This window comes from Equus caballus, chromosome 1 (assembly GCF_041296265.1).
Source record: "Equus caballus isolate H_3958 breed thoroughbred chromosome 1, TB-T2T, whole genome shotgun sequence".
NCBI classification, from domain to species: Eukaryota; Metazoa; Chordata; class Mammalia; order Perissodactyla; family Equidae; genus Equus; species Equus caballus.
Genome location: NC_091684.1, coordinates 129509261 through 129521942, shown reverse-complemented (window position 1 = coordinate 129521942; position 12682 = coordinate 129509261). Strand labels below are relative to the sequence as shown.

The window sequence follows — 12682 nt, the reverse complement described above, 5'->3', positions numbered from 1 at the left end:
AAAATTATCAAACAACAACCACCACCACCACCACCACCAGGCAATAAAATCACTGGCAAAGGTAAAAATATAGTAAAGGTAGCAGATCAACCACCTGTGAAGATAATATGAAGGTTAAAAAACAAAAGTACTAAAATTACCTATTTCAATGATAAGAAGGTAAGGGATAGACACACACAAAACAAGAGATTAAGTATGATTTGAAAAACATAAAATGTGGGAGGAGGGGAGTGAAAAAGTAGAGCTTTTAGAAAGAGGTCAAGCTAAAGAATCTATCAACTCAATATAGACTATTATATACATAGAATATTATGTAGGATCCTCATGGTAATCACAAATCAGAAACCTATAATAAGTAAGCAAATAAGTAAGACAAAAGAAATCAAACATATTACTAAAGAAAGCCATCAAACCACAAGGGAAGAGAGCAAGAGAAAAAGAAAGGAACAGAGAAGAAGTGCTAAAACACCCAGGAACAAAAAAATAACAAAATGGCAATAAATACATACTTATCAATAGCTACTTTATTTATTTATTTTTGAGGAAGATCAGCCCTGAGCTAACTACTGCCAATCCTCCTCTTTTTGCTGAGGAAGCCTGAGCTAACATCCATGCCCATCTTCCTCTACTTTATATATGGGACGCCTACCACAGCATGGCTTGCCAAGCAGTGCCATGTCATCACCTGGGATCCAAACCGGCAAACCCCAGGCCACTGAGAAGCAGAATGTGCGAACTTAACCGCTGTGCAACCGGGTCAGCCCTCAATAGCTACTGTAAATGTCAGTGGACTAAATGCTCCAATCAAAAGGCATAGGGTGGCAAATTGGATAAAAAAAAACAAGACCCATGTATATGCTGCCTACAAGAGACATACTTCACCTAAAGACACTCACAAACTGAAAGTGAAAGGATGGAAAAAGATATTCCATGAAAATGGCAAAGAAAAGAAAGCGGGGGTAGCAATACTTAGACAAAATAGACTTTAAAACAAAATTGTAACAAGAGACAAAGACAGGCACTACATAATGATAAAGGGAGCAATCCAACAAGAAGATATAACACTTGTAAATATCTATGCACCCAACATAGGAGCACCTAAATATCTAAAGCAATTATTAACAGACATAAAAGGAGAAATAGACAATAACACAATAATAGTAGGGGACTTTAACACTCCACTTACACCAATGGATAGATCATCCAAACAGAAGATCAATAAGGAAACCCTGGCCTTAAACAACACATTTGACCAGATGGACTTAGTAGATATATACAGAACATTCCATCCAAAAATCACAGAATACACATTCTTTTCAAATGCACATGGATCATTCTCCAGGACCGATCACATATTAGGCCACAAAACAAGTCTCAATAAATTTAAGAAGATTGAAATAATAGCATGCATCTTTTCTGACCACAAAGTTATGAAACTAGAAATCAACTACAGGAGGAAAACCAGAAAAGCCACAAAAATGTGGAGATTAAAGAAAACGCTACTGAACAATGATTGGGTCAATGAGGAAATCAAAGGAGAAATAAAAAAATTCCTGGAGACAAATGAAAATGAAAATACGACATGCCAAAATCTATGGGATACAGCCAAAGCAGTTCTAAGAGGGAAGTTTATAGCAATTCAGGCCTACTTCAACAAAGAAGAAAAATCCCAAATAAACAATCAGAGCATCTAAAGTACTGGAAAAAGAAGAACAAACAAATCCCAAAGTCAGCAGAAGGAAGTATAAAAATCAGAGCAGAAATAAACGATATAGAGACTAAAAAATAAATAGAAAAAACTAATGAAACCAAGAGCTGGTTCTTTGAAAAGATAAACAAAATTGACAAACCCTTAGCTAGACTCACAAAGAAAAAAAGAGAGGAGGCTCAAATAAATAAAATCAGAAATGAAAGAGGAGAAATTACAATGGACACCTCAGAAATACAAAAGATAATAAGGGAATACTATGAAAAGCTATATGCCAACAAATTGGATAATCTAGAAGAAATAGATAAATTCTTAGAAACATACAACCTTCCAAAACGGGACCAAGAAGAAGTAGAGACTTTGAATAGACCGATCACCAGGAAGGAGATTGAAACAGCAATCAAAAACCTTCCAAAAAATAAAAGTTCAGGACCAGATGGCTTCCCTGGTGAATTCTACCAAACATTCAAAGAAGACTTAATACCTATCCTTCTCAAACTCTTCCAAAAAATTGAAGAGGAGGGGAGGCTTTCTAACTCATTCTACGAAGCCAACAATATCCTGATACCAAAACCAGACAAGGACAACACCAAAAAAGACAATTACAGGCCAATCTCACTGCTGAACATCGATGCAAAAATCCTCAACAAAATACTAGCAAATGGAATACAACAATACATTAAAAAGATCATAAATGATGCAGAGAAGCATTTGACAAGATACAGCATCCATTTAGGATAAAAACTCTAAATAAAATGGGTATAGAAGGAAAACACCTCAACATAATAAAGGCCACATATGACAAACCCACAGCAAATATCATTCTCAACAGAGAAAATCTGAAAGCTATCCCTCTAAGAACAGGAACCAGACAAGGATGCCCACTGTCACCACTCTTATTTAACATAGTATTGGAAGTCCTAGCCAGAGCAATCAGGCAAGAAGGAGAAATAAAAGCGATCCATATTCGAAAAGAAGAAGTGAAACTGTCGCTCTTTGCAGACATGATTTTATATATAGAAAACCCTAAAGAATCCACCAAAAAACTTGTAGAAATAATAAATGAATACAGTCAAGTCACAGGATACAAAATCAACATACAAAAATTGGTTGCATTTCTATACACTAACAACTAAGTCGCAGAAAGAGAAATTAAGAATACAATCCCATTTATAATTGCAACAAAAAGAATAAAATACCTAGGAATAAACTTAACCAAAGAGGTGAAAGATCTGTACACCGAAAACTATAAAACATTGTTGAAAGAAATCGAAGAAGACACAAAGAAATGGAAAGATATTCCATGCTCTTGGATTGGAAAAATTAACACAGCTAAAATGTCCCTGCTTCCTAAAGCAATCTCCAGATTCAACGCAATCCCTATCAAAGTTCCAACATTTTTCACAGAAATAGAAGCAAGAATCCTAAAATTTATATGGAACAACAAAAGACCCCAAAAAAGCCAAAGGATTCCTGAGAAAAAAGAACAAAGCTGGAGGGATCACAGTCCCCGATTTCAAAATATACTACAAAGCCATAGTAACCAAAACAGCATGGTACTGGCACAAAAACAAACACACCGATCAATGGAACAGAATCGAGAGCCCAGAAATAAACCCACACATTTATGGACAGGTAATATTCAACAAGTGAGCCGAGCGCATACAATGGAGAAAGGAGAGTCTCTTCAATAAATGGTGTTGGGAAAAACTGGACAGCCACATGCAAAAGAATGAAAGTAGACCATTACCTTACACCATGCAGAAAAATCAACTCAAAATGGATTAAAGACTTGAATCTAAGACCCAAAACCATGAAGCTTCTAGAAGAAAACACAGGCAGTACACTCTTTGACATCAGTCTTAGCAGTATATTTTCAAGTACCATGTCTGACCGGGCAAGGGAAAGAAAAGAAAAAATGAACAAATGGGACTACATCAAACTAAAAAGCTTCTTTCTGCACAGCAAAGGAAACCGTCAACAAAATGAAAAGACAACCTAACAATTGGGAGAAGATATTTGCAAACCATACATCAGATAAGGGGTTAATATCCAAAATATACAAAGAACTCATACGTCTTAACAACAAAAAACCCAGCAATCTAATTTAAAAAATGGGGAAAAGATCTAAACAGAGACTTCTCCAAAGAAGGTATACGGATGGCCAATAGGCATATGAAAAGATGCTCAACATCATTAGCTATCAGGGAAATGCCAATCAAAACTACAATGAGGTATCATCTCACGCCGATCAGAATGGCTATAATTAACAAGACAGAAAACAACAAGTGTTGGAGAGGATGTGAAGAGAAGACAACCCTCATACACTGTTAGTGAGAGTGCAAACTGGTGTGGCCACTATGGAAAGCAGTATGGAGTATCCTCAGAAAATTAAGAATAGATCTACCATATGATCTAGCTATACCACTGCTTGGTATTTATCCAAATAACTTGAAAACACAAAGGCATAAAGATACTTGCACCCCTATGTTCATTGCAGCATTATACACAATAGCCAAGACTTGGAAGCAACCTAGGTGCCCATCAAGGGGCGAATGGATAAAGAAGATGTGGTATTTATACATGATGGAATACTACTCAGCCGTAAGAAATGATGAAATCTGGCCATTTGTGACAACATGGATGGACCTTGAAGGTATTATGCTGAGTGAAATAAGTCAGAGGGAGAAAGTCAAATACTGTATGATCTCGCTCATAAGTAGAAGGTAAAAACAATGACAAACACACACATATAGCATTGGAGATTGGATTGGTGGTTACCATAAGGGAAGGGGGAGGGCAAAAGAGGCGATTAGGCTCACATGCGAGGGGATGGACTATAATTAGTTTTTTGGCTGGTGAACATGATTTAATCTACACAGAATTTGAAATATATTATGATGTACATCCGAAAGCTATATAATGTTATAATCCAATGTTACTGCAATTAAAACTAACTAAATAAATAAATGAAAAGGAAATTAGAGGCCATCAGAAAAGGGACTGTCTTGTCCACAAGATCTTGAATACAAACCTCAGAATAACCACTAAACAAAAATTAGAACAGAGACACAAATAATAAATAAGGAGAAAATAAAGAAACACAACATAAAAAAGTACGTACCTCAATTGGTAGACCAAAATACACAGGACAAGAAACAAAGGAAATGCAGGAGAACCGGAAAATGCGCAATAAAATGGCACCATTAAGCCCTCATATATGGACAATCACCCTAAACGTAAATGGATTGAATTCTCCAATAAAAAGACACAGAGTGGCAAGATGGATTAAAGAACAGGACCCAACAATATGCTGTCTCCAGGAAACACATCTCAGCTCCAAAGAGAAACACAGGCTCAGAGTAAAGGGATGGAAGATGATACTCCATGCTCATGGCAAACAAAAGAAAGCTGGTGTCACAATACTCCTATCAGACAAAGTAGACATCAAGATAAGACAGGTAAAGAGAGACAAAGAGGGGCAGTATATAATGATCAAAGGGAGATTCCATCAAGAAGAAATAACACTTATAAATATCTATGCACCCAACACAGGAGCACCAAAGTGGATAAAGCAACTATTAACAAACCTAAAAGAAGACATTAATAATAACAGAATAATAGTAGGGGACCTCAACAGTCCACTCACATCAATGGATAGATCATCCAGACAGATAATCAACAAGGAAACAGTGGAATTAAATGAAAAGCTAGACCTGATGGATTTAATAGACATATATAGAACACTTTATCCAAAAACAGCAGAATACACATTCTTCTCAAGTGTGCATGGAACATTCTCAAGAATAGACCAGGGCTGGCCCGGTGGTTCACCGGTTAAGTGCGCACATTCGGCAGCCTGGGGTTTGCTGGTTCGGATCCTAGGTGCGAACATGGCACTGCTTGGCATGCCATGCTGTGTTAGGCGTCCCACATATAAAGTCGAGGAAGATGGGCATGGATGTTAGCCCAGGGCCAGTCTTCCTCAGCGAAAAGAGGAAGATTGGCAGCAGTTAGCTCGGGGCTAATCTTCCTCAAAAAAAAAAATAATAATGGACTATATGTTGTGAATCAAGGCAGGCCTCAATAAATTTAAGACTGAAATAATAACAAGCATCTTTTCTGATCACAATGCTATAAAGGTAGAAATTAATTACAGGAAAAAAGCTACAAAAGGACTAAGATGTGGAGACTAAACAACATGCTATTGAACAACCAATGGATCATTGAAGAAATTAAAGCAGAAATCAAAAAATATCTGGAGACGAATGAAAATGAAAACATACCATACACCTCATATGGGATGTAGTAAAAGCCATATTGAGAGGGAAATTCATCACAGTACAGGCTCACCTTAACAAACAAGAAAAATTCCAAATAAGCAATCTCAAACTACACCTAATTGAATTAGAAAAAGAAGAACAAACAAAGCCCAAAGTCAGCAGAACAAGAGAAATAATAAAAATCAGAGCAGAAATAAATACTATTGAAACAAACAAAAAAAGCAGTAGAAAGGATCAATGAAACAAAGAGCTGGTTCTTTGAGAAGATAAATAAAATTGACAAACCCCTAGCCAGAATTATAAAGAAAAAAAGAGAGAAAGCTCAGATAAATAAAATTAGAAATGAAAGAGGAGAAATAACAACAGATACCACAGAAATAGAACAGATTAAAGAATACTACAAAAGTCTATATGCCAACAAAATGGACAATCTAGTGGAAATGGATAAATTCTTAGACTTACAACCTTCCAAAGCTGAAGCAAGAAGAAATACAGAATCTGAATAGCCCAATCCCAAGTAAAGAGATTGAAACAGTAATCAAAAGCATCCCAAATAAAAGCCCACGACCAGATGGCTTCCCTGGGGAATTCTACCAAACTTTGAAAGAGGATTTAATACCTATCCTTCTCAAGCTATTCCAAATTAGGGAAGGTGGAATGCTTCCTAACACATTCTACAAGGCCAACATCACTCTAATACCAAAGCCTGATAAGGACAACACAAAAAATGAAAACTACAGGCCAATATCGCTGATGAACATACATGCAAAAATCCTCAACAAAGTATTGGCAATGTGAATTTAGCAATACATCAAAAAGATCATACATCATGATCAAGTGGGATTTATTCCAGGGTCACAGGATGGTTTAACATCCCCAAACCAATCATTGTGGTACAACACATTAGCAAAATGAGGAATAAAAACCACAGGATCATCTCAATAGGTGCAGAGAAAGCATTTGATAAGATCTAACAGCCATGTATGATAAGAACTCTTAACAAAATGGAGATAGAAGGAAATTACCTCAACATAATAAAGGCCATATATTACAAACCCACAGCCAATATCATACTCAATGGGGAAAAACTGAATGCCATCCCTCTCAGAACAGGAACAAGACAAGGATGCCCACTCTCACCACTCTTATTCAACATAGTACTGGAGGTTTTGGCCAGAGCAATTAGGCAAGAGAAAGGAACAAAAGGAATCCAAATAGGGAGTGAAGAAGTGAAACTCTCTTTGTTGGCAGACGACATGATCTTATATATAGAAAACCCTGAAGAATCCATCAGAAAACTATTAGAAATAATTAACAACTACAGTAAAGTTGCAGGTTACAAAATCAACGTACAAAAATAAGTAGCATTTCTGTACTCTAATAATGAACTTACACAAATAGCACTCAAGAATACAATTCCATTTACAATTGCAAAAAAATGAATAAAGTACCTAGGAATAAATTTAACTAAGGAGGCAAAGGACTTATACAATGAAAACTATAATACATTATTGAAAGAAATAGGTAATGACATAAAGAGATGGAAAGAGATTCCATGCACATGGATTGGAAGAATAAACATATTTAAAATGTCCGTACTACCCAAAGCAATCTACAGATTCAATGCAATCTCAATCAGAATCTCAATGACATTCTTCACAGAAATAGAGCAAAGAATCCTAAAATTCATATGGGGCAACCAAAGTCCCCGAATTGCTAGTGCAATACTGAGAAAAAAGAACATAGCTGGAAGCATCACAATCCCTGACTTCAAAATGTAGTATAAAGCCATAGTGATCAAAACAGCACAGTACTGGTACAATAACAAGCACACAGATCAGTGGAACAGAACTGAAAGCCCAGAAATAAAACCGCACATCTACAGACAGCTAATCTTCGACAAAGGTGCCAAGAACGTACAATGGAGAAAAGACAGTACCTTCCATAAATGGTGCTGGGAAAACTGGACAGCCAGATGCAAAAGATTGAAAGTAGACCATTATCTCACGTCATACACAAAAATAAACTCAAAATGGATCAAAGACTTGAAGGTAAGTCCTGAAACCATAAAACTCCTGGAAGATAATATAGGTAGTACACTCTTTGACATCGAACTTAAAAGGATCTTTTCAAATACCATGTTTTCTTAGACAAGGGAAACCAAATAAAAAATAAAGTGGGATTTAATCAGACTAAAGAGCTTCTACAAGGCAAAAGAAACTAGGATCAAAACCAAAGACAACCCACCAAGCGGGAGAAAATTTTTGCAAATCATATATCTGATAAGGGGTTAATCTCCATAATATATAAGGAAGTCACACAACTGAACAACAAAAAAACAAACAGCCTCATCCAAAAGTGGGCAGAGGATATGAACACACATTTTTCCAAAGAAGATAGACAGATGGCCAATAAACACATGAAAAGATGTTCAACATCACTAATCATCAGGGAAATGCAAATCAAAACTACACTAAGATACCATCTTATGCCTGTTAAAATGGCTATAATCAGTAAGTCTAAAAATAACAAATGTTGGAGAGGGTGTGGAGAGAAGAGAACCCTCATACACTGCTGCTGGGAATGCAAACTGGTGCAGCCACTTTGGGAAACAGCCAGACTGAGAAAGACAAACATCAAATAATTTCACTCATATGTGGAATATAAACAAGCACATGGGCAAAGAAAACAGTTCAGTGGTTACCAGGGGAAGGGGAGTGGGGGGTGGGCACAGAGGGTGAAGGGGAGCACTTATGTGGTGACAGACAAGAAAAAATGTACAACTGAAATTTCATGATGATGTAGACTATTATGAACTGAAATTATTTAAAAATGAAAAAAAAATTTTAAAAATCTACTCATAGGGGCAAGCCTGTGGCCAAATGGTTAAGTTCACATGCTCCGCTTCAGTGGCCTGGGGTGCACCAGTTCAGATTCTGGGTGTAGACCTACGCAGCACTCATCAAGCCATGCTGTTGTGGCATCCCACATAGAAGAACTAGAATGACCCACAACTAGGATATACAACTATGTTCTGTGGCTTCAGAGAGAGAGAAAAAAAAGATTGGCAACAGATGTTAGCTCAGGGCCAATCTTCCTCAGGGGAAAAAAAAAAAAACTACTCATAGAAAGATACTACTAAGAAAATCAAAAGTCAGCACTCAGACTGGTAGAAAATATTTACAATACATACATATGACAAAGAACTTACACCCAGAATATATATGTAAAAAAAAACTTTTGTAGGTCAATGAAAAAAAAGACAACCCAATTAAGAATAGATATGACACTTGAAGAGCAACTTCACAAAACAAAATTCTCTGGTCAATAATCACAGGGGAAGATGTTCAACATTTTTAGTCACCAGAGAAATGCAAATGAAAACCACAGTAAGACTTTGCTTCACACCCATTAGGATGACAACAATTAAAAAGACTGAAAATTCTAAATGTTGACAGTGATGTAGAACTACTGGACTTTCATTTATTGCTGGTGGCTGTGTAAAATGGTGCAGCCCTTTTGGAAAACTGTTTTGCAGTTTCTTACTTAAAGATAAGCATATACCTACCTTATGACCCAGTGTGGTAGGCAGAACAATATCACCCCCAATGATATCCATATCCTAGTCCCCAGAATCTGTAACTATATTACATTATATGACAAAAGGCACCTTGCAAAAGCGATTAAATTAAAGCCTTTCTAATTGAGAACTTATCCTGCATTATCCAGTGGGCTCAATGTAATCAGAAAAGTCCTTAAAAGTGGAAGGAGTAGGTCAGAGTGATGCACTGTGACAAAGATTCAACCCACTGTTATAGGCTTTGAAGACAGAAGAAAGCAAGCAGCTTCTAGAAGCTGAACAAAGTACAGAAGTGGATTCCCCCTTGCTGTGCACTGGACTGTGTCCCTCAACAGCTCACATGTTGAAGCCCTGACTCCCAATGTGACGATCTTTGGAGATGGGGCCTTTGGGAGGTAATTAGGGTGAGATGAGGTCATAAGAGTGGAGCCCTCATGAGGAGATCGTGTCCCTTAAAGAAGAGACACCAGAGAGCTCTCCCCACCTCCCCTCCCCACCCCCCAGGCCACTGTGAGCACCCAGTGAGAAGGTGGCCATCTGAAAGCCAGGAAGAAAACTCACACCAGAACCTGACTCTGCTGACGTTCTGATCTCAGATGCCAAAACTGAGAAAATAAATTTCTGTCGTTTAAGCCACCTAGTCTATGATATTTTGTTATGGCAGCCCGAGCTGACTAAGGCACCCCTAGCACCTCCAGAAAGGAACACAGCCCTGACAAGACTGTGATTTTAGCCCAGTAAGACCTGTGCCAGACTTCTGACCAACAGGAACTATAAAATAATGAATTTGTGTTTTCTTTAAGCCACTGGTTTGTGGTAATTTGTTTCAGCAGCAACAGAAAATGAATATACCCAGCAATTCCTCTTCTAGATATTTGCCCAAAAGAAATGAAAACAAAAAAAATCTACAAGAATACTTGTACATGAATGTTTATAGTAGCTTTATTCACAATAGTAAAAACCTAGAAATAATCCAACAGGGGGGTGAATAAAAAAATCGTGGTATATTCCTACAATGGAATACTGTTGAACAATTAAAAAGTTATTGAGATATGCAGCAACATATATGAATCTCAAAAACATTATGTTTACTGAGTGACAGAAACCAGCAACAAATGAGTACATAATGTATGATACCATTTATATGGTGTTCAAGAAGGGGAAAAACTAATTTATGGTGCTGGAAATTGGAATGGTGGTTGCCTGTCGGGGCTGGGCACAAGGGGATTTTCTGGAGTGGACAGAGTTTACATTTTGATTAATGTATTGGTTACATAGGAATAAAAATTCATCAAAAAAAAACCTGTTAGAACTGGGGCCAGCCATGTGGTGTAATGGTTAAGTTCAACATGCTCCACTTCAGTGGCCCAGGTTCATGGGTTCAGATTCCAGGCACAGACCTACACCACTCATCAGCCATGCTGTGACAGCAACCCACATATAACATAGAGGAAGACTGGCACCGATGTTAGCTCAGGGCTGATCTTCCTCAGCAAAAACAAACAAACAAAAAAACTGTTAGAACTAACAAATGAATTCAGTTAAGTTGCTGGATACAAAAATCAGCGTATAAAAATTGGTTGCCGTCCTTTACACCAATAGTGACCTATCCAAAAAGGAAATCAAGAAAATAATCCTATTATGATAGCATCAAAATGAATAAAATACTTAGGAATAAATTTAACCAAGGCAGTGAAAGACCTGTACACTGAAAACTATAAAACAGTGATGGAAGAAATCAAAGAAGACACAAAAATGGAAAATATTCCATGTTCATGGATTGGAAAAATTAATCTTGTTGAAATACCCATACTGCCCAAAGTGATATACAGATTTAATGCAATTACTATCGAAATTCCAATGGTATTTTTCACAGAAATAGGAAAAACAGTGCTAAAATTTGTGTGGAAACATAAAAGACCCTGAATGTCCAAAACAATCTTGATAAAGATGAGGAAAGTTGGAGGCATCACACTTCCCTGTTTCAAATTATATTACAAAGCTATAGTAATCAAAACAGCGTGGTAATGGCATAAAAACAGACACACAGACCAATGGAATAGAATTGAGAGCCCAGGAAAAAACCCAAACATGTAGAATCAATGAATTTTTGAAAAGGGTGCCAAGAATACACAAAGGATAGTCTCTTCAATAAATGGTGTTGGGAAAACTGGATATCCACATACAAAAGAATGAAATTGGGCCTACTATTTTACACCATACACAAATATAAATTCAAAATGGATTAGAGACTTAAATGTAAGACCTGAAACTGTAAAACTCCTGGAAGAAAACATAGGGAAAAAGCTCCTTGGCATTGGCAATGATTTTTTGGGTATGACACCAAAAGCTCAGGCAACAAAAGCGAAAATAAATAAGAGGCACAACATCGAATTAAAAAGCTTATGTGCAGTAAAGGGGCACACTTATATGGTATATGACAAATATTAATGTACAACTGAAATTTCACAATGCTATAAGCTATTATGACCACAATTTTAAAAAAAAGTGTTCTGAAGGCAAATAATATCAAAGACAAAAAATAATTTGACTACCAAAAAAAAAAAAGCTTCTGTGCAGCAAAGGAGACAATCAACAAAAATGAGAACATAACCTAAGGAATGGAATAAAATATTTGCAAACTGTATATTGGATAAGGGGTTAAAACTCAAAACATATAAGGAACTCATACAACTCAATAGCAAAAAACCAACCAACCCAATTTAAAAATGGGCCCCTCCAATATGCTAAGCCCATTTTCTCCTTCAGTTCTCAGGAAAATGTATATGGAATGCCTTTTGCCCCTATAATTATAGACACATGAAATATTAAAATAACTTTATGTAGTAATCAAACATAGGATTTTAAGTGTAGGTTTTCTTATGAGTTAATCACAGGTGGGTTGTTTTTTTTTTTTAACGTTAAGAGGTTTAAATGAGATTCCTCTCTCTCCTTACTGAATGTCATTGAACTAATTGCATCTTAATACACAGCCAAAGAAGGAGACAAAAAATTTTTTCAGTTAATCCGGAAATTAGCTTTTTCCTTTGTGTGACCAAAAAAAAAGAAGAGTAAAGGACTGGAATGGACATTTTTCCAAAGAAGACATAC

The 12682-nt window shown here is 36.6% G+C and overlaps 2 protein-coding genes across 50 annotated transcripts in view; one reads left to right on the top strand and one right to left on the bottom strand.

The window, feature by feature from the left end:
* FBXO22 (F-box protein 22) overlaps positions 1-12682 on the bottom strand; it is an 86484-nt gene that overhangs the window by 24132 nt on the left and 49670 nt on the right. The gene's annotated exons all lie outside the window — the stretch shown is intronic.
* NRG4 (neuregulin 4) overlaps positions 1-12682 on the top strand; it is a 121744-nt gene that overhangs the window by 93686 nt on the left and 15376 nt on the right. For 19 of the 40 annotated variants that reach the window (XM_070233121.1, XM_070233071.1, XM_070233127.1 and 16 more), the window contains one exon: positions 9810-10207. The exons of the other annotated variants lie outside the window; for them this stretch is intronic. In XM_070233121.1, coding sequence (XP_070089222.1) covers positions 9810-9850 — 41 coding nt within the window. In that variant the 3' untranslated portion in view covers positions 9851-10207. Of the gene's footprint in view, positions 1-9809; positions 10208-12682 lie in introns of those variants that run through there. 40 annotated transcript variants of the gene reach the window in all.